We start from the raw sequence: 25,489 nt of genomic DNA on the forward strand, positions 1-25,489 counted from the left end.
AGGGGGAGAGGAGCCACTTTCAGCTGCTTTTTTGTTTTCACTGAGCATCCCATGGGGAGAGCCAGCCCCAGCCCCATCCTGGCCCCCTCCGCAGCGGCTGCTCCCCTGCGCTGGGGCTGGCTCCAACGCTCTCATTTATGACTCGTTGGGGGATAAAAGGGGCTTGTTGGCTGCGGTGAGCAACTGGTGTGCGGGGACAACTGTTGCCATCTGTCTGGTGGGGTGGTGGGGGGGCCGCGGCGGGGCCAGGGCCGAGCCAGTGCCGGGGTTTTGTTTCTCCTTTCATGCACCACTAAACTTTGCACCTTTTGTTTCCCAGAGAAGGGCTGAGAGCTGGGGAGAAAAGAGGCCTCTGCGCTGTACGGGTCAGGGCAGAGCTCGCTCAGCTCACCGAGGGGTTTGCATACAATTTTTATTAAATATTATAATAGTAATTATTGTTATTTGAGGAGTCTGTTGGTCTTGGGCAACGTGGTGCTGAACCTCCTCCATCCTCCCCCTCGCCGCGCCGTCCCTGCACCGCACCCTGCGAGCTCACCGGGCAGAGCGAGGTGCCCCAACATGTCCCATGCTGCAGCAGGCAGAAGCCACAGCCGCCGATGGTAGTGGGGTGCGTCCCTCGGGGACCCGAGGCTGTGTGCTGCCCTGCCATCCCTGAGGGATGCCGTGCCCTCGTCCCCAAGTGATGCTGTGCCCCCATCTCCAGGGGATGCTGTGCCCCTGTCCCTAAGGGATGCCGTGCCCCTGTCTCCAAGGGACACCATGCCCTCGTCCCCAAGGGACACCATGCCCCTTGTCCCCAAGTGATGCTGTGTCCCCATCCCCGAGAGATCCCATGCCCTGGCAGTGGCAGCCGTGATGGTGGGAGCAGCCAGAGGCTGCGTTCGCTGCCCCAGGGCAGTTTGTGCTTCCTCATGGAGCCGTGTCTGTGTCTGGGGCAGGAGCGCAGAGCCCGGGGCAGGTTCCAGCCGGGCGTGTGAGTCTCAGCAGCTGCCTGGGTTTTGTTCAGGGCTTTGAGCGGCTCGCTTTGCTCGTCATCTGCTTTCCGCTGAGCCACGGCTCTGGGCCCAGCCTGCAGCTGGTAGCTGGGACAAGCCCTGCGTGTCTGGGGGAGTGCATTTCCCAGCTCCGGGGAGCACCGGAGGAGGGAGGGGGGCTTGTGGGGCTCCCCCCTCTACCACGTCTCTGCAGCGGTGGCACTGACCCAGGAGCATCTCGCGGGCCACGTCTAAGCTTTGCCCGTGGCTACTACTGCTACGGAGCAGTCCCTGCCAGCCCCATGTCCCAGACAGCACTAACAAGGCAGAAGGAGAAGGATTTAAGGGTGATGCTGGGCTCTGCACCCCAGGACCCACCAGCTCATGTCAGGATGTGTTCGGGCATCCCTCGTGGGGTTGGTACCTGCCCTGGCCCCTCTGCAAAGGCCACTCGTCCCTGTGGGTATCCCTGTGCCTGGCACAGCAGTGCCCGGCCCCGCAGGGAAGGGGCAGCTCTCGGTGTTGCTGCTTGGGGGACGCAACACCCGTGCGAATGCAACACCCGCTCCTTTGGGGAACTGCCGGGAAATGTGTTACTGGGAACCAGCTGGAGGCAACAATATCCCTAAGCCCTTCGCGTCCCCGGCGTTCCCAGCTGCCAGACGAAGGGCGAGGCCCATTTTCCCTCTGACAATGCCCTTTTACCAGGGAGTTTATTTCTATTATGGCACCGGATAAAACAGAAAAGGGGAAGGACGGGGCTGGAGCCGAGCAGCTGCCCTTGCTGACTTGTTTGCTGCTTTGTTGTGAGTTAAAAGGCTGGATTGGGGCTGAGACACCGGCCGTGGTGCTCCCTTAAAGTGCGAGGGCTCGTTGTCCCCCTCCCAGCCCCTGTGGGGGGACTCTGCAGAGGGGCTGGCTGGGGTCTGCCCCAGCAAATTCCCCTCCGGGTGGTCGGTGCAGACCGTGGCACTGTTTCGGGGTACAGCCCTGCTTAGCCCAGGGGTACAGAGCCTGCCGGCGGTCTCTGCTGAGCTCTGCCAGCATGCAGGAGCTGAGTTTTCCTTTTTCTTCCTTTTCCCCTTTGGAGTGACTTTGGCGAGGGGGTTCAACTCCAGCCCCAAGGCCGTGCTCTTGGATCCTACGGATGGTTGCGGTGTCAGAGCAATGTGCCCCTTCTTAGCGCTGACCCAAAAACCTGTCAGGGCGGGAGCGGGGGAGAAGAGCAACACTGAGCCTGTCCCCCCCAAAACCCAGACCCCCTGACAGCAAGCCAGCCGGCACAGAAAGCCCCCGTGGCCATGCCAGCCTCCAGCAGCTTTAAGGCTGGCAGCAGCCGCTGCTGGGGAGGGCTGGGGGCTGCGGCAGGGCTGGGGCACGGGGGCCACGCTGCCTTTTGAAGCAGAGACAAAGCCCGTCTTGATATTTACGGCACGTGCAGCGGGAGCGCGGGGCGCGCGGGGCTGCGGGACAGATGGCGAGTGAAACAAAAGGGGAGGCAAGAATGGGAGCTGAACAGATTGGGAATTTCCTGCCCGTCCCTCTCCCCCATGCCCAGATGCTGCTGGGGAGCAGAACCGCCTTTCCCCAATGGTCCCCCCAAAGTGGTCGGTCCCCTGGGGGGGACTGAACCTCACTAGCTGCTCTAGCCCCTGGGCTATGCATCCCAAAATCCTGAGCCCCCAAATCCCAAGCACCAAAATCCCAGCTCCATTTTACTCCTGATGTGGAGCTGCATGAGCAGGACACCCCTGTTCCTCCAAGCCTCAGTCTGCTCCTCTGTGAAATGGGACTCCGGCTCATCCCCGATCGATGCCGGGGAGGCGAAGGGTCCTGGTGATCTCCACTGACGACGTGCCGGGCCCCTCCCCGGCACCTTTTCCCGCTGCCTCTGCAGTTTTCTTATCTCTTCCCAGCAACGTCGCAGCTGCTGTGGGCTGGATCCAAGCAGCTTATTAATAATCAACTTTTATTGCTCGTCACATCGTGAGCACGTCTGCAGATGGCCAGGTGTGGCGGTGGCAGCCGTGACCTGGCCACCGATCCTTTTGTCCTCACAACTCCTCCACTCAGTAAAGGTTTTAGGTTAAGTCTGAGAAGAATTGAGCAAAGGGAAGTGCCGAAGGACGTGACGCCGGGTTACATTTCCCTGGGCCGTGACTCACGCCAGCTCTGCAAATGCTCGCGTGCGGAATTTGAAGCACAGGGATGATGCCGTGCCCGGAGCTCACGTCCCTTGACTGAGGGGTGGCTCTGCCCACCCGGCCACATTAGGGTCAAACCCATTGCCCATTGCCTCGCTGCTTTCTTGTGTACTTCTCCAAAGGAAAATATTTTGAGGGATTGTTTTTAAACACAAATCCTGCACTTCCTGGGGAAACATCCTCTTAAAGGGATGTTTGCAAACAGCCTGGGAAGCGTTTGAGCTGAGGTATGCGGCAAAGGGGAAAAAAAAGTGAGGAGGGGAAGAGAATCTGGGGAAGAGGCTGGAAAAAAGTGGAGATGAAATTTTTGGGGGTTTTCAGGGGAGCTCTGGAGAAATCCTGCCTGTCCTCGTAGGGCACCCTGTGGGAGCTGCTGGTTTTTAGGGTCTCATGCAGGGACAGCCCCAAGGTGGGTTCCCAGGTCCAACGCCGGTGGCCTGAGCCCCTCTGCGGCCATGGGGTGATGGTGGGGGCAGCGGGTCTGGCAGGAGCAGCGGGGTGTCTTTGACATCCCACCCAAGGAGAGTCCTTGGGAGGAGCCCGCAGTCCAAATATAACTTTTGGGGAGCTGCAGCTGCTGGTACCTCCTGCAGCAGCCCCACAAAGCCTCTGTGCTCGGGGCACACCCCCAAGGGGGCTGGGGAGCTATTTTTTGGTTGGTTTGGGGCTTCCCCTCCTTTATGCTTTTCTGTGGATCTGGACAAAGCCCTGCATTCCCCCCTCCTCCTTCCCGGTGGGATACAGGCTGCTGGGGGCCCCTAGACCCCACACCTCCTCCCAGCAACAGGAGGAGGAGGAGGAGGAAGGGGATGAGGAGGGGGGGCAAGCCCCCATCCCTGCTATCCCCACCACAACAAGGCAGTGATTGGGTGCCTGTGGGCTCACCCAGGACCAATGGGGTCTCCCCTTTTTTTTTGGGGGGGGGGGGGGGCGGCAGAGAAGCAGGGCAGTGGGTTGTACTGACCCTCTGCCTCCCTCATCTCCATCCGTGTGGGATGCAGAGCCAGTGCCCCAGCTGGTGTAAATCAGCAATCCCAATCACCCTGTGTGGATAAAGCAGCTGCTGGAAGCAGCACTGGGTGGTTGCTTCTCCTGGGTTTTGCTCTGCTGCCACTAGACCTTACTGCCAGGTCCTGTCCCCCCCCCCCGAGGTGATGGGCTGGGGCCTCCCTATAAACACCCCCTGGACCTTCAGCTCCTGCAGGCTGGCGTTGATTTGGGAAGGAGCGTGGATGCTCTGAGGCAAAAACCTGACTCAGGAACAGGGAGTGATGTGTGCTGGTGCCTGGGCAGCTCCCGAGGACTGGGAGGAGGGTGGTGCTTGGCCGGTTTGTAGATGGATCCTGCAGACATCCTCTCCTGCTGCTTTTGAAGAGCATGGAGACACGGTGTGGGCTCGGGTGCTTGTAGTCCTGTCCCTGTCCCCCTCCCACCTGGCCTGCTGGATGCTGCCCCAAGGAAGGAGGAGGATGATGGGCTGTGGCACCTCTCCTGGGGGCTGATGGCAGAAAGATCAGAGCTGGTCCCAGATGCCAACAGGCCCCTGCATTGGAGCTGACCGGCTGCGTGTCCACGGGGGTCGGGGACATCCTCCCTCTCTGCAGAGCCCACTCCCCCCGTGCTGCCCTGCTGCCAGCCTTGGAGGGAGCCCGGCACAAGCATCGCTCGCCTCTCGCTGTTTCAGAAGCAGGGTCAGGTGTGCCTTCCTCTGAGCCCTTTTTTCCCTGGAGGCAGCTGGGTTTCACCCCATGTCTCAGCCCAGCCTTGCCCAAGCAAGTACTGACTGTGGTGGGCACCCCTGGGTGCAGGGCAGCTCCCAAACCTTGGGTGCTGCTCTCCGGGGACATGGCCTTGGAGAGGGGAAGCCAGGGCTGGCTGGGACAGGACCACATGTGACAGGCAATGCCGACATCTAGTGACAGCCCTGGGGTCCTTGGCCAGCTGGGTGTGCAGGGGCATCCCCTCGGTTTGGGGTCCCCGGTCCCAGTACCTCCAGGAGGATTTGCATCTCTGCAGAGAATGGGGTTTGGCTGTGGGAGGTTGCGATGGGGCTGGGCACGTCCCGGTGCTGCCCTGGGACGTAGGAGAGGGTGGGGAAGGGGGTGGCCTGTGGGGATGGAGCAGGGTCTTCTTGCCTCTCCTCCTGCCTGGCTTCTGCAAGAGGCTTGGCTGGAGTTGGGGGGGCTGTCCCTGGCCAGGGCGAGGGACCAGGGCTGTTTGGGGAAGGCCAGCGGGGAAACCCACCTCCTGCACCCCACGGAGGGCACGCAGGCTCTGCCTCCCTGGCTGGCACCAACCCAGAGCCAAGCGAGCCCCTGGTGTGCAGAGGAGAGGCTCAGAGGCTGGGAAACGGCACTTTCCGTGCAACTCCAGATCTGTAAAAATCCTGCCCGTGTGAATTTTTTTTTTAAGCATCCTCCAGCTTAGCTGTTAAAAATAAGCAAGGCTGAAGACTGGAGAACATGAAAGCATCCAGAAAATAACAACCAGAAGTACTGTGCCAGTAGCACCACCATCCCTTCCCTCTCTCAACTGACACTTTTCCATGTGTATTTTTTCCCTTCTATAAATGTCCTTGTGTGGACCCCATCTGGGATGTGCTGGAGCAGCAGCTCCTCGGTGCGAGGAAGGCGGTGTATGCACATGTTGTGTGTGGTACAACCACTAGACGGCAAATCCAGCCCGGATTATGTCTGCAGAAAGATCTGGTCTGCAAGAAGGGAGGTTACAGTGCTCAGAGCAGCCCAGATGCTCAGACCCTGGTCTCTGCATTTGGGATTCCTCAGACACGTTTCGTGCAGTTACAGAAAGGGCTTTATTCGTCGGTATGATATCTACAGTTCATGCGTCGGTGATAGTACAGGTTTTTTTGGGTTTTTGTTTCTATAGTGTTAGCATGCAGTTTAAATGCAGAGGGTCTGGATGACCGCTTCAGCTTTGCAGGTCATCTCCAAAGCTCAGCTGCCCCTTTGGTTCTCAAACTAAACCGTCCGAGGAACCAAGTTGGGTGTTTTTGGCGAATTCAAACGTGCTGCAGATGCACATGTCACTGTGATTTTGGTTGGGTTTTTTTAATTGGGAGACCCCGGTTGCCTAGGCAGGGAGAGAGCTGGGAGCCAAGCTGGTGGATGGGATGGAGCTGGGCGTGGGGGGGGCTCCCCAGGCAGCCGGGGGTGACGGCACTGGGAACTGCTCCATCCCTCACCCCTGGTCCTGTCCTGAACCAGTGGTCTGGGAGGAAGATGTGAGACCCCCCCCCTTGGCCATGGTCCACGAACAGGCTGTTTCTCGGAGTGTTTCTCTCTAACCTCAGCAGCTGACAGCTGCTCAGCAGCAGCAGGAAAGGTTTCTCTCCTTTATCTCTGGAGCAGGAGGCTGATGGAAGGGGGGAAAAAGGCAGGAGAAAGAGTGGATTTGTTCTTCCCCATGCTAGGTTGAGGGATGCTGGCAGCCAAGATATCTTTAACCCTTTACTCATGCAGCTCCCAACTTCCCGGATGCTCCTCCCAGTGACCGCTGGTGAGTCATTTTAGATCCGCCGGTTCTGCAGGACCCACACCTGAACCCCTCCCCGCTGGGGTCGGATGCTCCGTGCCATGTTTCGGAGGTGGGATGAGCTCTCCCCCGTCCCCACTGCATCCCACCCAAACCAGGGGAGAAGGTGAATGGGGGTGCAGCGCTTTGGGGGGTGGCTGTGGTGGGGTCAGAGGGGGAACGGAGCCAGGACCTGTCCCACCCTGTGTGGTTGGAGAGCCGGGAAGAGGGAGCGTTTGGGGAAGAATGGCTCCTGCCCACCCGCGTGGGCTGGTGTTGAAGTACCCTTATTGCACTATTGCGGAAGCCAAGTCAAACTGTCAAGCTGCATTAAAATGGGAGTGAGTGTCTCCCCAGGAACGGGGGAGCCAAGTCCTGAGGATGGGGAGGGGGCCGGGGGGGGGCCGGGCTAGATCTCGATGATGGTGGCACGCCGCAGGCACAGCGGGGCGTCGGGGGGCACCGCGTTTCGCTTGATCTCGTTCCCGTCGAGCCGCAGGACCTGGAGCCTGGAATAGTTCATGACGTCCACCACGGTGCAAAAGCTGCTGATGGAGAACTCTGCGGGGGGAGAGAAGACGGAGAGCTGAGCACCGGCTTCGGCCCTGGCTCTAACCTTTGTGATGTGACTGATCTTTGGGGAGTGAGAAACGTCAAGGGGGGCTGCTCTGGACGTGGATCTGAGGGTACCGACCTCCGAGAGCTGGTTTATGTTAAGGTGGGCAGGAAAAAAATGAAAGCACCCCCAAATCACCAATTATTCCTGCAATTTTGACTCGAGACCCTCCGGTCTTAAGCTGAAAGAGTAACTGATGCTCCTAGCTGCAGTCAGAAGGAGCCTGTGAGCTTCTGCCTGTTGAAGGGTTTGGAAGCGGTGGCAGTGCCTGCTGTCTGCTGCCTTTGCCCAGCCTGGCTGGAGTGCTCGTAGGAAAAAAGCCGGGTGGAGTCAGAGGAAAAACATTGCTTTTTATTTGCAACCGCTTTTGTGAGACTTCGTACGCTGCAGCCTCCAGCCCTTGACTCCCCCCCGGTCACTGTGGGACCACCCAGGCAGCGTGTCCAGGACATCCCTGTCCCCATCCCATGCCCACAGACATCCCCTCTCCCTTCGTCTGCCACCCACTGCTGCCAGCACCAGGCAGGGAAACTCCAGCCCAGCCCGGCCTGGGTTTGGAGGGGGGAAAAGGAGCAAACTCCAAAAATTTTGTGCGGGATTTGGGAGAGAAGCGACCGACTAGAGGGCAGCAAAGCTCCAGGCCGGGATGCTGCTGGGGAAGGCAGCGGGGTGCTGGGGGACCCCTGAACCCACAGGCCGGGGGTTTGGGGGGCTGTAAGCCCTGCGGTGTGCGGGGAGGTAAGCGGGGACCTGCCGGTACGGCTGGAGGGGCACGATCCCGGCCCTGATACCCCCTGGGGTGGGATGTGCCCCCCCCCACACCCCCCAAAGAGGTTGGTGCTGCACCAACCTGAACCCGCAGCCCCTCGCTCCTGGGGGATGCTTGAAAGGTCAGCGGCAAAACCTGCAGCTGGAGGAAAAACTGCTGTAAAGCCCGAACGGCTCCACGGTGGTTTCATGGCATTTGTGGGCAGACGTTAACAGCTACAAATTTTGAAAGCAAACATTTGGGAATCTGTTCTTGTTTTTGTGTTTCTGTCGGTTCCCCGGTGCGGGGTTGTGTGTTTCCTCTGCAACAGCTGATGGCTGCACTGACACATCCCCGTCCCCATCCCAGGCTTGTTCAGGGGCTCCAGCACCACTCCAGGAGGGTCCTGCCCTTGGGGCCTGGCAGGTGAGAGCAGCAAGCCTGGATTTTTCCAGGACATTGCTTGGGTTTTTTTTTTTCCCAGCTTATTTTTATAAATAGCAGCCCCAGAACAATCTGTTCCTTTTATTTATTTGTGTATTAACTGAAGTGAATTTTAGTCCTGGCAGAAGATGCTGCGTTGATGGCTCTAATAACTAAGAGCTCCCGTCTGTCCCAGTCCCAGCAAGGATGTGCCCCTTGACTGCAGACCATGACCCCTGGGGGGGTTTGGGGCCATGGGCTGTGCCGGTGCCCTGTGAGGTGGGGAGGGAGGTGGGCAGAAGGGACTGGAGAAAGGGGCTGCACTGACCCCAAGCTCTGCAGACCACCGGGGTACATCCCTGTCCCCTGCATTAGCACTGGCCAGGGTGATGTGTGTTCCCACATGCAGTGACCATGGCTGTGGGGACCCCCCCACCTCTGTCCGTTCTGTCAGTGACCCCCCAGCCTGCGTGCAATGCCAAACTAAAGCTGTAGTCCTTTCCCCAGGTTGTGCATCAGTTTCTACCCACAGCTGGTTTCTGGCATCTCTAACCAGAAGGTGCTCAGGCTTCTGCTAAATGCTCAGTAAAACCAGTGCAATGGCTTCGTGGATCACACAGGAGCGTTCAGAGCTGAGAGCCTCTCAGCTCCAGGTGTGTTGGGACACAACAGGCCCCATTCCTGCCTTGCTCAGGGCCACCTAGAAGTCTCCCAAATTCCAGCTTCCTGCTCAAACCATTAGCCCAGGCAGTCTCCTGCGGGGAAGTATAGGTTCTGCATCCCCACCTCCCCATCCCTCTATTGCACCACCATCCCTTGCACCACCGCGCTTTGGTTGACGCGTTTCTGCTCACCGTTGATTTGGTTCCCTTGAAGGTAAAGGTTCTCGAGGTTGGTGTTGACCCGGGGGATCTTCTGGAGCCTGTTGTAAGAAAGGTCCAGCTCAAGGATGCTGCTGCTGTTGAAAGTGTTGGTAGAGAGGCCTTGATTTGTCAGGCTGTTGTGGGACATCCGTACATAGAGCAGCTTGGGAGAGACCTTGAAATAGTCATCAGGGATGGTGTTGATGTAGTTGTACTCTAGGTAGAGCTGTTCCAAAGCCATTGGGAGCCCATCAGGGACTTTCCTGAGGTGGTTGTAGCTCAGATCAGCAAGGATCAAGGACTTGAGCCCTTTGAGGGATGCTCCCATCTCAAAAATGTAGTTGTGGCTGAGGTACAGGGCTGTGAGGTTCTCCAGACCCTCCAGAGCATTGGAGGGGACCTTGGAGATCTGATTGTAAGACAAGTGGAGCTCTCTCAGAGACCGGGGCAAGGGGCTGGGCATCTTGGTTAGGTTGTTGTTGTTCATGTACAACCTCTCCAGGTTTTTGAGCTTGGCAAAGACCCTCTTGCCCATCTTCTCACTGGTGATCTGGTTGTTGTGCAGTGCGAGCCATTCCAGCTCCGTGGCGTTGTCAAAAGCCCCCTCTTGGATGGAGGTGACCTGGTTGTTCTGGAAGTAGACGTATTTCATCCGGGAAGGCACGAAGGGCAGGTACCTCAGGTTACGGGTGTCACAGTACATGGCTGACGAGAAGTTAGGGGGGCAATCACACTCTTGGGGACATTGCCAGGAGGGGGCTTGCTGAGGTTCGGGGCCGGGCCCTGCCTCCGTGTCTGGAGCTGGGAGGTAAGAGTACACGTAAGGGGTGTTCTCATCCTCATAGTAGGGCATGTAGTTATAGGAGGACATACGGGACTGCCGCATGTAGTACTGTAACCAAGCCATGTCTTCTTCTTCATTGTACTGGCCCAGGGAGGCTCCGCAGAGCCCAGCGATGATCAGGACGGTGGCCCAATGCATGGTGCTGATGCTGGAGGGACCTGGGTGGGGGGAAAAATGGGGAGGAAACCATCAGCAGTGTCAGGTCTGATGTAAGGGCTAGAGGCAGGTGAACTGCACCCCGAGGCCTGGGAAAGCAGCGGGGTTGGATGTGGTTGCAGCCCTGCATGGGGTTGGTGGCAGTTGGCAGCAGAGCTGGAGAACCAAGGGACCTGAGTGAATCCTACCCCAAGAAATGCCGCTGCAGACATGTCCCCTGTTTGCAGTTACCTGATCTTTCCCCTTTTCACCTCAGGCCTGTTAGAAACCTCCATCCCAGTGGATATTTGCTTGCAAAATCTTTACTTATGGGTATTTCTGTTACAACTGAGTCGAGGATGGAGATATGGGGAACACGGTCCCAATTTGTGTAAGGTGATGCAGCTCTGCCCCAGGGTGCCTGGGATTCACCTGTACTGGCTCTGCACGGGAGGGGGGAGAAAGGACTCAGCCACTCTCCGGCCAAGCAGAGGAGAGCGGTAGCTGCGAGAACAGGTTGATGGAGCTCAAGGCATGTTTCGATGGAGCTATATTTATGCTGCACTCGCTGGCGACATAATTCGCTGTGGGTTTCATCCAGCTCTCCCTTCCCCCACGAAAATGCAGGATGCTCGTGCTGCTTGGGACTGATGTAAATCCTGGTAAACAAGTTCTGGCTTATTTTTGAAACTAAACCACTTTCAAGCTTAGATTTCCTGAGCTCAGCCCTGACACAAAAAGGGGCAGCATCCACCGGCCCCTCGAGGCCAGTGTGACCAGGGAGAGAAGGAGCCATCACCAGACCTGGTGCTTGGACCCTGCTTGTGAAATTCAGCCTGCCGAGGGTTGATGTCCAGAAGAGAGCAGGGCTGAGGGCTCAGAGCAAGGCAAACCTGTCCCCGAGCCCCTTGGCTTGGCGTGGGCTTCCCAGCCGCCCCGTGCCATGCCCAGGGCGGTGTGCCGGCACACCGCGGTGCCGAAGGCAGGAGGACTCCAGCTACGGCCGTTCATGCTGACTCCTCGTCTGGGTGCTAAAGGAGAACGCAGAGCGGCCTGGAGCAAAGCATCTTGAAATGCCTCCAGGAAATACACAGGGCCATGCTGTTCGGAGGGGGAGAGGAGTCGCTCCTGCCTGCTGGCTCCTATATACGTGGCTGGAAGCACAGGGCTGTGGTGCTGCCGGTGCATCGCTGCCAGCTCCGCTCTGGCAGCCGCAGCGTGGGCAATGTGCAATGCACGGGCCAGCGTCCCTCCTCGCTGTGGCCGTGGGGTCACCCGATGGAACCTCACCGCGTCCCCATCCCGCAGCGAGGAGGGGACATCTCGCCCGGCAGACAAAGAGGGCACAGTTTGCTCCGAGGCAGCGGCTGCCCTGCCACCGAGGCACCCTGGCAGGCTGCTCACGCTGGAAGAAAAGAGGGATTGAGATGGCGGCGGGCAGGCATGGCTCCCTCGCTTTCTCATTCTCTCCCTCCTTCCCTGTCCGCATGCTCCTGCAGCCGAGGGGCAGATGAGACGTGGTCCTCTGTGCAACAGGGGAGCTTGGCAGTTGCAAAGGAGTTTCTTCTCCTCCTCCCTCCTGCTCCAGGGCACTCTGCCTGCTGAAATACCAGAGCCGCCCTGCTCCGCGCAGGGGCTTCTCCACCCATGCAGAGCTGCTTGGCAGCCCCTTCTCAGGGGGCCCCTCTGCGTGGGGCAGGACCGAACCATGGGGTCCCTCCACTTTTTTTAGTGCTCCCCTTCAACATACTGGTAACCCCAGAGCCTGTCCTCAGCAGACACTGCTGCCCCCCGCTTCATTTGAAGGTTGCTTCTCCCCTCCCCAGTGGGCTTCAGCCCAGTTTTAGGGGTGGGATCTGAGCTGAGCGTGCCGGCCGCGAGATCCGTGTCATCTCCTGGTCCCCACGCTCCTGTGCCAGAAGCTGCCGGGCTAATGGGGTCAGCTCCTCGCCCCGAGAGGGAGCAGGTTTTGGAGCAAGAGGCTTCACAGTCTGTGGTCAACCACGGACTCTGCCCATTGCCCCCCATCGCTGCTGTGCCAGGCGTGAAACCATCTCCCCCTTCCCCTGCAACCCGGCAGACGGGACGGGCAGAGCTGTGCCAGGCAGGGGGGCAGCGAGCCGGCACTGCCCGCACCTGGGTCTCGATGGTTGTAGGTGTCCAGCTCCCGGCCAAGTGGGCAAGGAGCTGCCAGAGGGACAAGAGACGTGGGTAGCAGGAGAGAACTTCTCTGCCACGGCAGCTCAGGAGCGCTGGCATTCGAGCTGTGCCACCCGTGTCGCTGGCATGTGCTTCGCGTGGCAGCCGCCCGCCCGCCGAGGCAAGGGTATGGAAATCAGGCTTCAAAAAAAAAAAAAAAATCATAATAAATATAGAGAAGGACTTACCAAGCTAAGAGCCTCCTTTTCAAAGCCTCACTGCTCTTCTCTGGGATCTCCCGTGTGTCAAGCAGCATGTGAGTGTGTCTCCCAATTTGCAAAGGCTGGTGCCCGCCCTAGATCCCAGATCAAATATTGTGCTTGCAGGTCACGGGCTCAGCAGGTTTTCTGGGGAGTGACCTCCCAGCAGCAGCCAGTTTGCAGGAGAGACTGAAGAGACCCTAATGCTGCCTGGCGTTATAAATAACCTGCTTTTTCTTTCCTCCCTCTCTCTCTCTCTCTCTCTCTCCCGTCTTTTCTCATAGGAGTGTTGGCACTTTTCAGGCTCTCTCTGTTTAATGAGTTAGTGGAATCGGGGATGTTGTTTTTAAAAGGGCTGTTGTTAGGTCTCCTGTGTTTCTCATCAGGAAATGATGAGGAGGCCTCTGGACAGATTAAAAAATATCTGATTTTGAGGCGCTGAGGATGCGATTCTTAGGGAGAAGCGAGAAATTATCTTTAACTTTTGTAGTACCAGAAGAAGAGACGTTAGTGCCTGCTCTGCCTGCAGCCTGGGCTTCTTCCCCAGGAAGCCTCAGTTTATGCAGTCCTGCTATTAAATATTTAGGATAAACATTTCCATGAACGATAAGGCTGCAGCATCCAAGGTAAATAAATTGCCTACCAAAGGGCCACTGTGACAGCAGGAATTCGTCTTCAGCTTGGCAGGAGAGAGATGCCAAGCTGGCATTTCTGCAGGCTGTGCCCATCCGACCGGGATGGGGGTGTCCATCCCCCCGAGGTTGACCTGGGAGTGGGTATGGGGGGACGGGGCAGGGAAGCGGGTGCCGAGGGTGACCCGTGGTTGGGCAGAGATGCGAGAATTTGCAGCTCTCCCTGCCACAAGGCTCATCACCTCCGAGTGCCAGCCTTGCCCTGGGGGGTTCCTGCAAAGCAGGGGAGCGGTGGGTGCTGTCACAGCCCCCCCCCCCCCCAGTCCCCATCCTGGCTCTCTGTGCACTTGAGCTTTGGAGACAGCTCTTCCAGGGCTGTCGAAGCATTTCCTCCAGCAAGGCAAGGAAAGCAGGAGCCCTGACTGCCCATCGCCATCCCGTGCCCAGCTCCAGCAGCACGCCCAGGTCCTCCCAGGAGCCTGGAATTACTTAGCGAAGCTCAGCAGGTGCCAGACTCCCTCCAGGCTTCCTTTCTCCTTGCTTTCCATTGAAATTTCCCAGCCAAAGCTTCCTTTTGCCCTGGGGAGCCTTGCAAAGATCCTTATCGCTCCAAAGGTCCTTGTTGTAAGGAAGGGGGAATGCTCAGGGTGGTTGGCAGCCGGGGTTGCGAAGGACACGCTGTACAGTGGGGACTTTGCCAGAAAGCCAGTCTATTTGGGAAGGAAGAGTATGCCTGGAAAGCACAGCTCGCTGCACCGCAGCATGGGGCCGGGATCTGCAAGGAGAGAGAGGATTCAGAGAAAGCCTTGCCTTCGAGTGGGAAAAGAGGACGGGGGGGGGTGTGTTTGTGCTGCCTAAAAGGAGATAAAACCTTTCTAGAATGGGGTAGGGGCTTTCACTGGGTGGGTAGCACCTCTTCTTGCCCATCAAGCATTGCCGTGGCAGCTTGCAGCAGCGCGGGGGAGCTGGAGAAGGGCTCTCACCGTGGGCAGGGAGGTGGTTCAGGGCTCTGGGCTGATGCGGAGAATGACCCCGCTTGGAGGGATTTCTTCCCGCTGCCGCGGAGCTCTGTTCCAGGGAAAATGGTGGGGAGGGTAGTGGCAGCCAGTAACATCTGCTGCTCGGCGCTCGGACGGTGTCAACCAACGTCACATCTCTGGCAGCTCAAGGTGTCCTGGTGGCCAACAGCTCAGAGGCTTTCACAGGGCTTGGATGTTTTTCTGGAAAAGCAAACTGTCCCCAGCTAGGTTAGATAAGGAGTGTGGCCTCTCCATCTTCTGGAAGTTAAAAATATTCATGACCCAGGATGTGCACCCTTTGGGGGAGGCTGTCCCGCAGCACCCGTCGGGGTCCGGCACCTGCTGTGGGTGCTGAGGAACCCTGCATGAGCTGGTTCCGAATGGTACCATTGCCCATGGCCACATCCCCCTTTCCCAGCCTAAACCAGAGAATAACAATATGCTTAAGCTCAGTTTCTATGTTCCCCACAGTCACCAGGGCTTTCTGTTGAACCTCATTCTGACCACTTTAGGACTATCTCAGGGAAATGAAAATTTACTGTTTAAAGAACCACATATGTATTTTTCTCTATCCAGCCTTGAAATCTCATGCTCCAGGTGGGCAGCACCTCCCAAGCTGCTAGCAGGGCTCTCTTGCTTGGTCCGTTTGCCTGGCGTGAGGTGGGTGTTGGTAGGACCTCGGTGCTACTGCTCATTTCAGGCCAGTGCAAAACAGCTCCTCTCTGTTCCCAAGTGACTTCCATGAAGCTTTTTCAACATCTCCTCCTATAAACCCCTCTTCCTTATTGCTGACAGTTCAAAGAAAGCTCTGAACTGGTGACAGGAGCTGGGAACATGCTGTCCTGCTTGCTCCAAGCCAATGGTCCCTATCGCTGCCTAATCTCATCCGGAGCAGTTACTCCAATGGTCGCAGTCTGCATCTCATCAGGGCTAGACAGATGCCTGTGTTGGTTTGCTCTGGTTTTCTAACCCAAACTGATGTGAACAGTGTCTATTTTGGTTGGGTTTGTTCCAGTTGTTTTGATCAAATCCTCTTGAATTTTGTATTTGAAACCACTGAATCTGGCCTGCATTTGCCTTTAATTTGCAAAACCTGCGCTCGGGGCCGGGAGCACTGTCTTCTCTGTGGATGGACATGGGTTTGTCAGGATGCTTTGGCACAGGGACTGAATGCTTCACAGCATAACAAAGAAAAGTCTCTGATGCTCTTGCTAAGGCTAAAGCTCGTTCTGCCTGGATGAAAGGAGAACTATTAAACCTACCATGGGCATCCAAAAACAGCGACTGTCAGAAGCACAGCTACTTCTGAGCAGCTTCCCTTTTTACTCATGGAAATGTTATTTCTGCCTCTTCCACGTTTCCAAGAAGTTTCAGCTCTGCTGGAGCTGTTGGCTGCTCTGTCCTCCCACTCATGCTATTTTCTTTAATTTCCATGGCCCTCCCTGTCCTGGGAGGGGGTTACCAGTCCCGCTGGGCTCAGGGTGCTTGAAGACAGGGCTGCTTGTGTAGCAAGCTCACCATGCCCTGCCCTGGCTGCCTGGCAGGTCCTGCAGGTCCCTTCCTAGACCTTGTCTTTAAAGGCAGATCCCTGAAGGGTGAAGGTCCCAGCTGCTTTTTTAAGGGACTCCAGTGACAAGAGTCCAAGCAGGAGCCAAGGAGACCTTGTCCCTTGGTATCTCCAGCTTTGCTCAGGCAGGGTGGGTGGAAACGCGTGGGGCATTGCCTGCAGAGCCTGCGCGGTGGAGAGGCCCATGAAGCCACAATCCAGAGCCCCTTCTTTGCATCAGGCCTCCTGACAAGGCTTGTGCTACAAAAGCCTGAGCAGAAAGGCTTTGGAGCCAGGGCCTGGAGGTCTGTGGCTTCCAGGTTTGCGTGGTCTTTCTAGATGTTTGCAACCAAACCTCCTTTTCCTCGCTGGTTCTGGCTCTTTCCAGCCTTTGTAAAACATGGAGAAACTTCTCGTGCGGGCACCAGCAGCGAGTGCCCTTCTCCAGGTACCTCTGCATCGCTCCATCCCACCGTGCCGTGCCGGGATCCCTCTCCTTCCTCTAACCGTGCCCCGAAGAGAGCACGCTGGTGTCTGCAGGGTGGCTTGGGCTCCCCTGTGCCTGGGGGAGCAGCCCCATGGCTTTCAGAGCAGTTATCATCTCGGTCGGCCCCCTCCTAGGGCTGTGCTGCTCCTTTTCAAAGGGGTCTGCTGAAAACAAACTCACCTGGAAGCCCCCACCTCATTTCCAAGGACAGCCAAAATACAAGCAGGCAGTGGAAAGGCAGGCAGGGAAACGGAATCCTTAGGGGGTGCAGGCAGTGGGTGAGGAGGAGCAGGGATCATCGGGTCCCTTTGGGCTCAGCCTTGGCTGAGCCAGGCGGAGGGAACACACTCAACATCTGGCAAATGTTTGCACTGGGCGGCTGCAGCCTCCTCTCCAAAAACGCAAAGGTCAGCGTGGAAGGGCAGGGCAAACCCTCCCTCGACCTCCCTTCTCACCCCGGCCTCCCTTTTCCCTTTTTTCTTTTTTAGCGTTACATTCTTCAGCCCAAACAACATTCTTGAATCGAGATTTGAGGCAATCTGGAGGGAGTCGGTCACTCGGAGACAGCGCGACTGCCAAGCGAGCCCCGGGGCTCTGCTGGAAACTCTGACGCGGGTGCAGGGTGTCGGGGCGATGCTCTCACCACAGCTCCCGTGTGTCGGCAAGGTCCGATGCTCCCGGGGCTCCTGGGGTCATCCCATTTCCATGGGAGGTGCTTCAAAGCTTCCCTTACGTGCAGCAAGCTGCAAGGGCTCAGCCCAGGCTTTCCCTGGCTAGAAATGGGACGAGAGGCAGCCCTTGGCCGGGAATCCTCACCCGCTGTCTGCTCCCCTCCTCTCCCTCCCGCAGGACACCTGGGGTCATGAAATCGGTGGCCGGCTGCAGCCCCGCTCGCTCGCTTGCATCCCACTCCCCAGTCCCAGCTGCTCCGTGCCATGGGGCTCCAAAAAAGAGCCTGCACCAGAGAAGCGCCTTGGCACCAAAAATAAGGGGGGGGTACCAGCTCCCAGCCCCCACCCGTGTCCCCTTGCCGCTGCTCTGTCCCCTGCCCTGGACATGCTACGTGTACCCGGTGCCACCCCCAAGTGACACCCACCTTTGCACTGTGCCGAGCGGCCCCACGGCCCCTCTCCCCCCCGTCCTCGCTCATCCATCCCATCGTGGTCCAGCAGCGACGGGCCGGGCTGTGCAGTAGCCACAAGCAGCTCCTATTTGCCTCCAGATCTGTTGGGGGGGGGCACAGGGGAGGGAGAGCAAACCCCAAATTGCCCCTTACCCTGCCCAGCTGCTGACTTGGCACGGCTGCCAGCACTGGGAAATGCTAGTTTGGCTGGGGAAGCCTTTGCCCCATCCCACCGTAATTACAGGCTGCCTTAGGGGCTCTGGAGCCTCATGTAATAGCTCCCTGGTCTCTCGGGGTCTGCGGGTTATTATGGGGTAGACTCAGCCCTCCCAGCACCCAGACCCAGGAATGTCCCTGCAACCCGTTCCACAGCTCCCAGCCCCACGGACGTGGCTCTGGGTACCCAATGGTCTCAGCGTGTGTGCTCTCATCCCCCTCCCTGCAAACCCAAGATGCCGGATTTCTTAAATCTCCGTCTATGGGCTCCGGTGCCTCTCCCCTTGCAGCGTGGGTAGTGCCCTGGGCTGTGCTGGGAGAGGATGCCTCAGCACAAAGAGGGTCAGAGCTTATTACAACCACTGTAAAATGTGTTTGAAAAGGTTAAGTGCTTAATTTGGAACAGAGCTGGAAACTATGAAGTGTTTCCTCATCCCATCGCTCCCTTGCCTGTCCCTAGATGTATGCTTTACAGCGCTAACAGCTCCATGGCTAACGGAGGCTGGTTGTGAGCACGCACTGAAATACCTTTGAGAGCCTCCGAGTTTTGCAGAGGAGCCAGGAGAGCAGTTTGCACAAGATTAGCCAAGTGCAAATCCACTTGGGAGGACAGCGGGGAGCTGCCAGCTGCAAAGATCACATAGTCCCATCAGGTGTCACAGGCTCTGCTGCTGCCGTAATTTATTGCCTATGCCCGGGCTTGTGATGCAGATGTTTGCCCACGGCTGCGTGGGTATCGCTCGGTTCTGCTCGTGGGTATCACATGGTGTCGGGACCAAACCTGGCATGATGCTGACATCTTCCCAGCCCCGTTTGTGGGACCGCCGTACCCTGATCTGCTGCAGCCTGGCACAGGACCTGCCCCTGCTCCCCAGGGTGATGGATGTCCAAACCCAGAGCCCCTGTGCTCAGCTATCTCAGGACAGAGCAGCTCCGCTGGGACACGGCAGCAGCTTGCTGGACCTTAGGAGGGGACAGGGGCATGGGAAGCCCCAGGACATTTGCCAGTGGTGATTGCTCTGTGCTTTGAGGCTGAGCAAGGTGTCCCGCCAGGACCTGGCTGCCTCACCCCTTCTCTCCCCACCGTAGCATGAAGGTAGCTCTGAAGGCTGCCAGGTGCTGGCTGCAGCTGTCCAAGGAGCAGAAGGAAAAAATGCAGTCTTTCCTTGCTCAGAGCCTTGAATTCAGGTTTTCAAAGGCCCTTTGAATGCTTGGCTCCTCTCCGAAGCCTCCCAGCTCTCCTGAACAAACAGCAGGAGGGGACAGGTTCATTCCAGCCCATTGACTGAGGCTCCTGGATGGGGAAAATCTCACGTCATGTTTCCTACAAGCAGGGAGCCTCGGAGCCCTCTTGCAAAGCACTGAGGCCAAGAGTCGCATCTCTGCCTGTCCCCAAAGCTGTCCCCAAACCTGTCCCCCCGCCCCAGGTCTCTCCTCTCCAGCTTTGAGGGCTCAGTGCAGACCTCCTCCTCCTCCTCCTCCAAGGCAAGCTTGGTACCCAAACCTCTCTGCGAACAGGGTTGCAGTCACACTGGGAGCCAAATATAAACCCATGTAAAGATTAATAAATTATAACCAGCAGTCTGAGCTGCATCAGGCAGCAAACAAGGAGAGGGTCCTGGTGCACAGAGGCAAGCTGCTAGGGGTCCCTCCCAGCTCAGCAGGGACTGTCGGAGAGGAGCAGGGCAAACGTCCCCCGGCCCGGGGTGCCTTTAAAACCACACATCTATCATTGCTGTTAAATGATGATAACGCTCTTAAAATGCACGGCCTCCCAAATCTACTCCCGTTAGTGAAATGCAGCCAGCTCTGGGGTAGGAGCAGCAGAGCTGGTGGGCAGGGGGGTAAGGCAGGGCTTGATCCTGTCCTCCCGTGCCTTCTGAAGCTGGGCGCATCCCAGAGCCCTGTGATGGGCGCTCGAGCCTGCTGTCCCATGGCGTGCTCAGCCCTTCCCCAGTGCCTCGTGGTTTCCCCCAGCTTCGCGGATCCCCCCGGCTCTGGGAAGGTCACAGCACTGAACTCCCCTCCCAAACGGTGCGTGGGCTGTTTTTCTCTCTAAAGCATCTGAAATATGAAAAAAACCCTAAAGAAAAGCGAAACATCAGCTGCCTGGGAAACCCATTAGCGTTCCTGCCTGCTCCTGCCACCTGGCTTCCCGAACTAGCAAACAAATCAAAACGTCCCGCTGCCCGGAGCCTCTTCACCCTGGCATCATTTCACCCAAAGCAGAGCCAAGCCCTGCCAGGGGCCACTGCAGCGAACCTCTGCCCTCCTCTGCCCTGGCTCCCATCGCCACGCTTGGGCCTTCTTCCGAGCTGCAAACACTCCTCTGGATTAAAGGCAGGCATGGTTTTCTTTTTTTTTTTTTAAAGAAAAAAAAAGCTTTGGAGATAAACAGGAGCAAGAGGCAGGGTGTGGGCGTTCGCTGCCTTCACTGCCGTTCAGCTGAATGGAGTTGTTTGGGGGAAACTTGGGGTCCTGGCACTGCCTTCAAAATTTAGGGAGATAAAAGGAGCATCTAGAAGGAGGTGGCATTGGAGGGACAAGACTGTCCCCTTGGGTTTGGGGTGGCGATGCTCTTCTCTGCCATGCCCTGGGCTCTGGGGCACATCCCTTGTGTTCTGTCCGCCTTTCCCACCCGGAGGGTGGGCACTGAGATGTGGATAATCCCGTGGAGCGGGGCCAGGCAGGGGCCAGGGCGGTGAGGGGCTGCCGGGGGTCCGTGGGCAGACACAGCAGAGCTGGGGGTGGGCTGGGTGCTGCAGAGCTCACGCGGGTGCTGTCAGCCCATGAGCAATAATTAGCGATGATCAAAGCGGCTTCTTCCCGACAGCCCTGAATACGGATGCTTGGAAATCTCGACGAGCGTTCTGACTGCTGGCAGGGAGAAAATAACACCCGCTCCTGCCTGTGGGCAAAAGCCTTGCGCAGGCAGATGTCTGCTGAGCTGCTCCCAGGACCCCAGCCCCAGTGGGGTGATTTTTGGGGGGCTGGGGGTGAGCGTCCCCATGGGCAGAGCTGTGCATGGGTCGCTGGTGCGCAGGGCGTGGTGGGACTCTGCTCCCAGCCTGGCAGCGACCGCATCTCCATTGCTGCATCTCTGCAAGTCAAGAAGAGAGAGTTAAGGAGACTAAGGAGTCTGGCAGCTCCTCAGGGACTGGAACAGGCTGAGAAATGCGACGGTGCAGCTGCCGAGCCACCCCAGCCTGCGATTCGGCCCCTCCTGCACCGAGCTGGGGCTGTCCCTGCAGCCAGGGCACCCGTGTCCCTGCTGCGGGCTCTCTCCCGGCTTATCCCAGAGGAGCGTGTCGCTGCACGGAGCTGGCACTAACCCCCTGCACTCGAGTCAGAGGCTGGCAGACCTCTGCTCCTGCGCCCCTGCCTGCATTTCCCTCCTTGGAAGCGCCCGCAGCGGGAGGGTTGGATGAGACGTGCCCCGGCCACGCTACATGTGGTTTGATAAATTCTTGCTTTGTTTTCGTTCGATTTCCGCCGGCCCTCTCGAGGACAGTGTGTGCGGGCTGATCGGAGCAGGGATGGCTGCCAGCTGCCTCCACTCCATCATCCCCAGCAGAGGCACCAGTGGCTTCTCCTCCTGCCTTCGGGGTGCCTGTTCACGCCGGGAGAAGCTGTTTAGAGGACCCAGCTCCTCTCCCCTGCTGCCGCTGGCTGCAGCGGCTCCGTGGGTGTGCGAGGTGCCCCCCACGCTCTGCTCTGCAGAAACAAGCAGGAATCCATGGCAAACCCCTGCCCAGCACTCCCGGCCTCCTCCCAGCCTCAGCCTGCCGAGCAGAGGCAGCCAGAAAAGCCCTGTTCTCCCCCAAACTGGTTCCAGCAATTTCCCCGCTCCCCCCGGCTCCCTCCACTTGCTTAGGGCTTGCACCTCGGCTGCATCCCCACCTGCATGGCTCCCAGAGCCCCCCCCGGGTGTTTTTCTCCCCCCTTCTCCCCTCCATCCTTCCCTTTGCAATTGCGCAGTGGAGCACATTGTGTCTGGGAGCCCCCGGACCTCTCCCTGGCTCTCGGGCTCAGTTTTGTCTTTGCTTTCAGAGAGAGGGAAACCGCTGCCGAGCTGAGCCCGACAGCCAGCCCCGGTGCAGCGGGAAAAGGGGACGGCTGGTGCCTCAGGCATGGAGGGGAAGGGCTGAACCCAACGACCGGGTCCGGTTTTGGGGGTGCTCTCTGCCCACCCACCACATGCCCCCTTTGCTGTCTGCAGGCAGCCATCCTCTCAGCCGTCACATGCAAGCACGCCGTGCGAGCATCGCACCGTGTCAGGGACACAGGACAGCCCCGGGGGCGTGAAAATGCTGGAGATGTTCCTGCATTTCCCTGGGAAGAGCCAGGCTGGTTGCAGCTCAGCCTCAAGCGTGGCGTTTGCTGCCCTCCTGGAGAAAGGCGAGGAGAGGAAAGGGGGTGCCCGAAGCGGGGCCAAGCTAAATACGGGGCTGAGAGGTAGGTGGGCTACTAGTCCCCAAGAGTAACCTCAGGGAAAACAGCTCCTGCTATAAGGATTTCCTTCCTTTATTTTTTTTTTTTTTGGAGATTGCTCTAGCTCCCGCTCTCCCTGCCGACAGCCAGCTCCCTCCCGGCCGGCACCGCGCTGGAGGGAGGGGTTGGCTGCCTGTGGCTTTCTCCCTTTTCCCTGCAAGACCGTGATGCTGATGTGTAAGCTCTGGGTCTCTTTGGCTCCCCAGGTCCTCCATGGCTGAAGCAGCGGCTGCAGGGAGGAGGCAGCCAGGAAGCCGCCCCTATAGACGTAGCTATACTCCTCCAGGCTTCTGCATATACATTTCCACTGCTGTCTGCCTGTGCCGGAGCGGGAACGTGCGTCTCCGAAGCAGCACGGGGATTAATGGGCTGTAAGGAACAGGGCAGCTCTCTCCGCACCGTCCCTGTCCCAACCGGCAGCGGGTGCAGCCCTGGGACGGCCAAGCCCCGAGCCAGTTCTGCTCCAGCAGCTCCTCCGAAACATCCCAGCTCAAAGCAATTTTACAAGAAGCCTTCACTTCCAGGGAGTCTGACCTTTTCATTAATAAATCAGCTGTGTTATTGAACGCATGAATAATACATGATCACACCCAGCCCCACGCTAAGCTCTGTGTGTAAAATTTAATTAATCCTCTCACGTAACGCCCCCGAGGGCCGGTGATGAATGGTTACGCACAGCTCGGGCTGCCAGCGGTACCCGGCGATGGCTCCAGAGCATCCCGGCCCCAGCAGCGGCATCCCGCTCACCCCGGGGGGGGGGGTTTCCCTCCAGCAATTTTTTTGGATGCTTCTTTCTCTGGGTGTTTTAAAGGGGAAAATTCCCCTTTGCTGTGGAGCTGCTGGAGGAAACCCCGGCAACATCCTCTCACCAAGCATTTCCTCTGGGAAATAACATCGGCTTTTTCTTTCCACGACCTTTTCCTGCTGTGGCTGTTAATAATGTGAAATCCTAAGTAAATGTCTCCATTCAGGTGTGTTTAACAGGAAACCATGAGCAAACATTGTCACCGCTGGTGCAATCTCCAGGAGACCCCCAGGTATTTAAATGGGAACCAGCCCCAAAGATGGCCTTGATCCCAGCAGGGTCCTTCCCTCCAGCTGCTTCATGGGAGGGGTGGGAACGTGTTTTCTTGTTTTTAAACTCAACAAAAGCTTTGACCCCATGGACGGTGCCAGGGACAGTGTTAGTGTGACTCCGGGGGGGGGGCTGTGCTGTTTGCTTCCAGGCTTTGCTGCTGCCCACCGCTCGTCTCGCTCCCTGCAAGCGCTGGGGATATGGAGGGGGCTTCTGCAGCCGCTGCCTTGGCTCTGCCCCCCGAGCCAACGGGCCGGGGGTCTTATAGGGGAAACCACAGCAGCCCGGGGTTAATTAGCAAGCAGCCCAACGAGGTCTGGTAGTGATTACACGCACCCTTTGCCAGGAAGCAGCTGCAAACTCACGTGGCCGGTGTGTGTGTGGGGGGGGGCGAGCCCCTCCTGCCCTCCGGCAGACCCCCAGCGCAGCACCCTGCTTAGCACCCTGCAGCCTAAGCAGGATGGCACCCACTGCCCCACGTCACGGGGCTGCCTGGGGCCACGGGTGCAAGCGGGAGGATTCGGGTGGGCAACGTGTGTGTGGCCGGAGCTGGGGGGGCTGTGTGCGGGGGGAGCCCAGTTTCAGGGGCACCCAGCCCCAGCTGCACCCCACGGCTCTGCTGGCTTTGCCGGGGTGCTGTGCGGTGCCGGGGATGGAAGCCAGCTCCCACGCTCTCCCTCTAGCGGACACGGCCCGTGGGTTGACGGGGGGGGCTGGGGGCCCCACTCGGCTCCTGGTGCTCCCTGAGCCACGGTGCCAGGAGGTGAATGTGCCGTGGGCTTTTTTGGCACATCGGCACAGGCGCTTGGCGATGCTCCTGCTGTCCCTGCTCCCGGCTGACTTTGGATGCAACGGTGCGGCTGGGAAAGGATGGAGCGCTTCACGCGCGGCCGTCGCTGCTGGGAGAAGGGATGCGGGTGTCACGGGGAAGCGGATGGGATCACGCAGGGGCTCCGGGATGGGTTTTGGAGCTGGCGTGGGCTGGCACCGGTCCCACCCATACCGAGGAAAGCTTTGCCTGCTTCCACCAGCTGAGGAGCCGGCCCCTGGTCGCTACCTCCCCCCACCCAAGCATGCGGCGTTTCAGCGAATGTGCTGAAAAATAAACATGTTTCCTTATAGCTCCACATGCACAAATGTTACCCTTGGCTGCACGCAAGGGGCCAGCCGCCCTGGGACTGAAGGAGCTTTTGTTGGGGAAACGGCTGCAAGAGTAATTTGAAAACTCCTTCTAGGTTTCTCTTCCTGCCTCCTTCTCCCAACCTTTCCCCGGCCGGCAAAGATCATCCTGGGGGATTTACAGCTCTGCCCCATGGCTGCAGGCTGCATGGCTCAGGGAGCATCCCCCTTCACTGGGGTAACCGCTGGAGCCCAAGCCCCTGCACTGCAAGCTCCTTCCCAGCTTTTCTCCCTGCTCCCTGCGGGCTACGTACACCCCGGGCTTCCTCTGCTCTCCCAGCCCTCCCAATTAAATGTTTCCAAGTGAGGTTGTCTTGAAGTGTCTGCAGCTTCAGAAATCCCCGGCAGGTTGCCTCTGAGGAGCGGTTTCAAAGGCTTTAACCGCTCTCTGATACCGGCGCTGTGCCGCTGCCGGGAGCTGCTGTAGCTCCGGGGTGGCTGCACGCAGCCAGCGGGACCCAGGCACTGCTGTGCCCAGGTTTTTAAGAAATGCCAGGTCAGAGTCACCAAACCTCCCAGCCCTTGGTGCATGGCTCAAGCCCTGGGTGCGGCTCTCTGCAGACAACCAGGACAGGGCTGGAGCCAGCCCAGTATGGAAACATCACTTGTTTGCATCCGTAGCTACGGCTATTTTCTTCAATCGATCGCCAACAGCTACGTAAGGAGGAGTTTGATTTCATACGTCAGGATGGTGCCTGATGGAAAGAAACCGGGCGGTAGCTGGGCGGGTGTGCGAGCAACGCCGGAGCGATGGGGAACACTCAGCCTTGAATTCGGGAGCTCTGACTTGGTGTGTGAGGCTTGTGGTTTGCTGGGCCACTGGCTGAGGCTCAGAGAGGAGTTAAGAGAAATGCAGGCTGTAAAGCTGCTGCTCAGGATGGTCCCTCCAGGGCCCTGGGGACAATTTCCAGCTGCCGAGCAGAGGATGGTGCCAGCCCCAGCCGTGGCTTGGCAGATGGTCCAAGGAGCCGGCAGGCT

General features: G+C 58.3%; 2 protein-coding genes across 2 annotated transcripts; one reads left to right on the top strand and one right to left on the bottom strand.

Moving 5' to 3' along the window:
• Positions 1–5,972: 5,972 nt before the first annotated feature.
• FMOD (fibromodulin) lies at positions 5,973–13,254 on the bottom strand. Its single transcript, XM_052815827.1, has 3 exons — positions 12,732–13,254; positions 9,357–10,367; positions 5,973–7,276 (listed from the first exon to the last, which is right to left on the bottom strand). The coding sequence occupies exons 2-3, from the start codon at positions 10,345–10,347 to the stop codon at positions 7,125–7,127; spliced, it is 1,143 nt and encodes a 380-aa protein (XP_052671787.1). The 5' UTR covers positions 10,348–10,367; positions 12,732–13,254; the 3' UTR covers positions 5,973–7,124.
• Positions 13,255–21,215: 7,961 nt separating this feature from the next.
• Positions 21,216–22,822, top strand: LOC128154231 (uncharacterized). The gene is made up of 3 exons (XM_052814495.1): positions 21,216–21,448; positions 21,986–22,221; positions 22,464–22,822. Exons 1-3 carry the CDS (start codon positions 21,216–21,218, stop codon positions 22,820–22,822), a joined length of 828 nt encoding a protein of 275 aa, XP_052670455.1.
• The last annotated feature ends 2,667 nt before the right edge of the window (positions 22,823–25,489 follow it).

This window comes from Harpia harpyja, chromosome 19 (assembly GCF_026419915.1).
Source record: "Harpia harpyja isolate bHarHar1 chromosome 19, bHarHar1 primary haplotype, whole genome shotgun sequence".
Classification (NCBI taxonomy): domain Eukaryota; kingdom Metazoa; phylum Chordata; class Aves; order Accipitriformes; family Accipitridae; genus Harpia; species Harpia harpyja.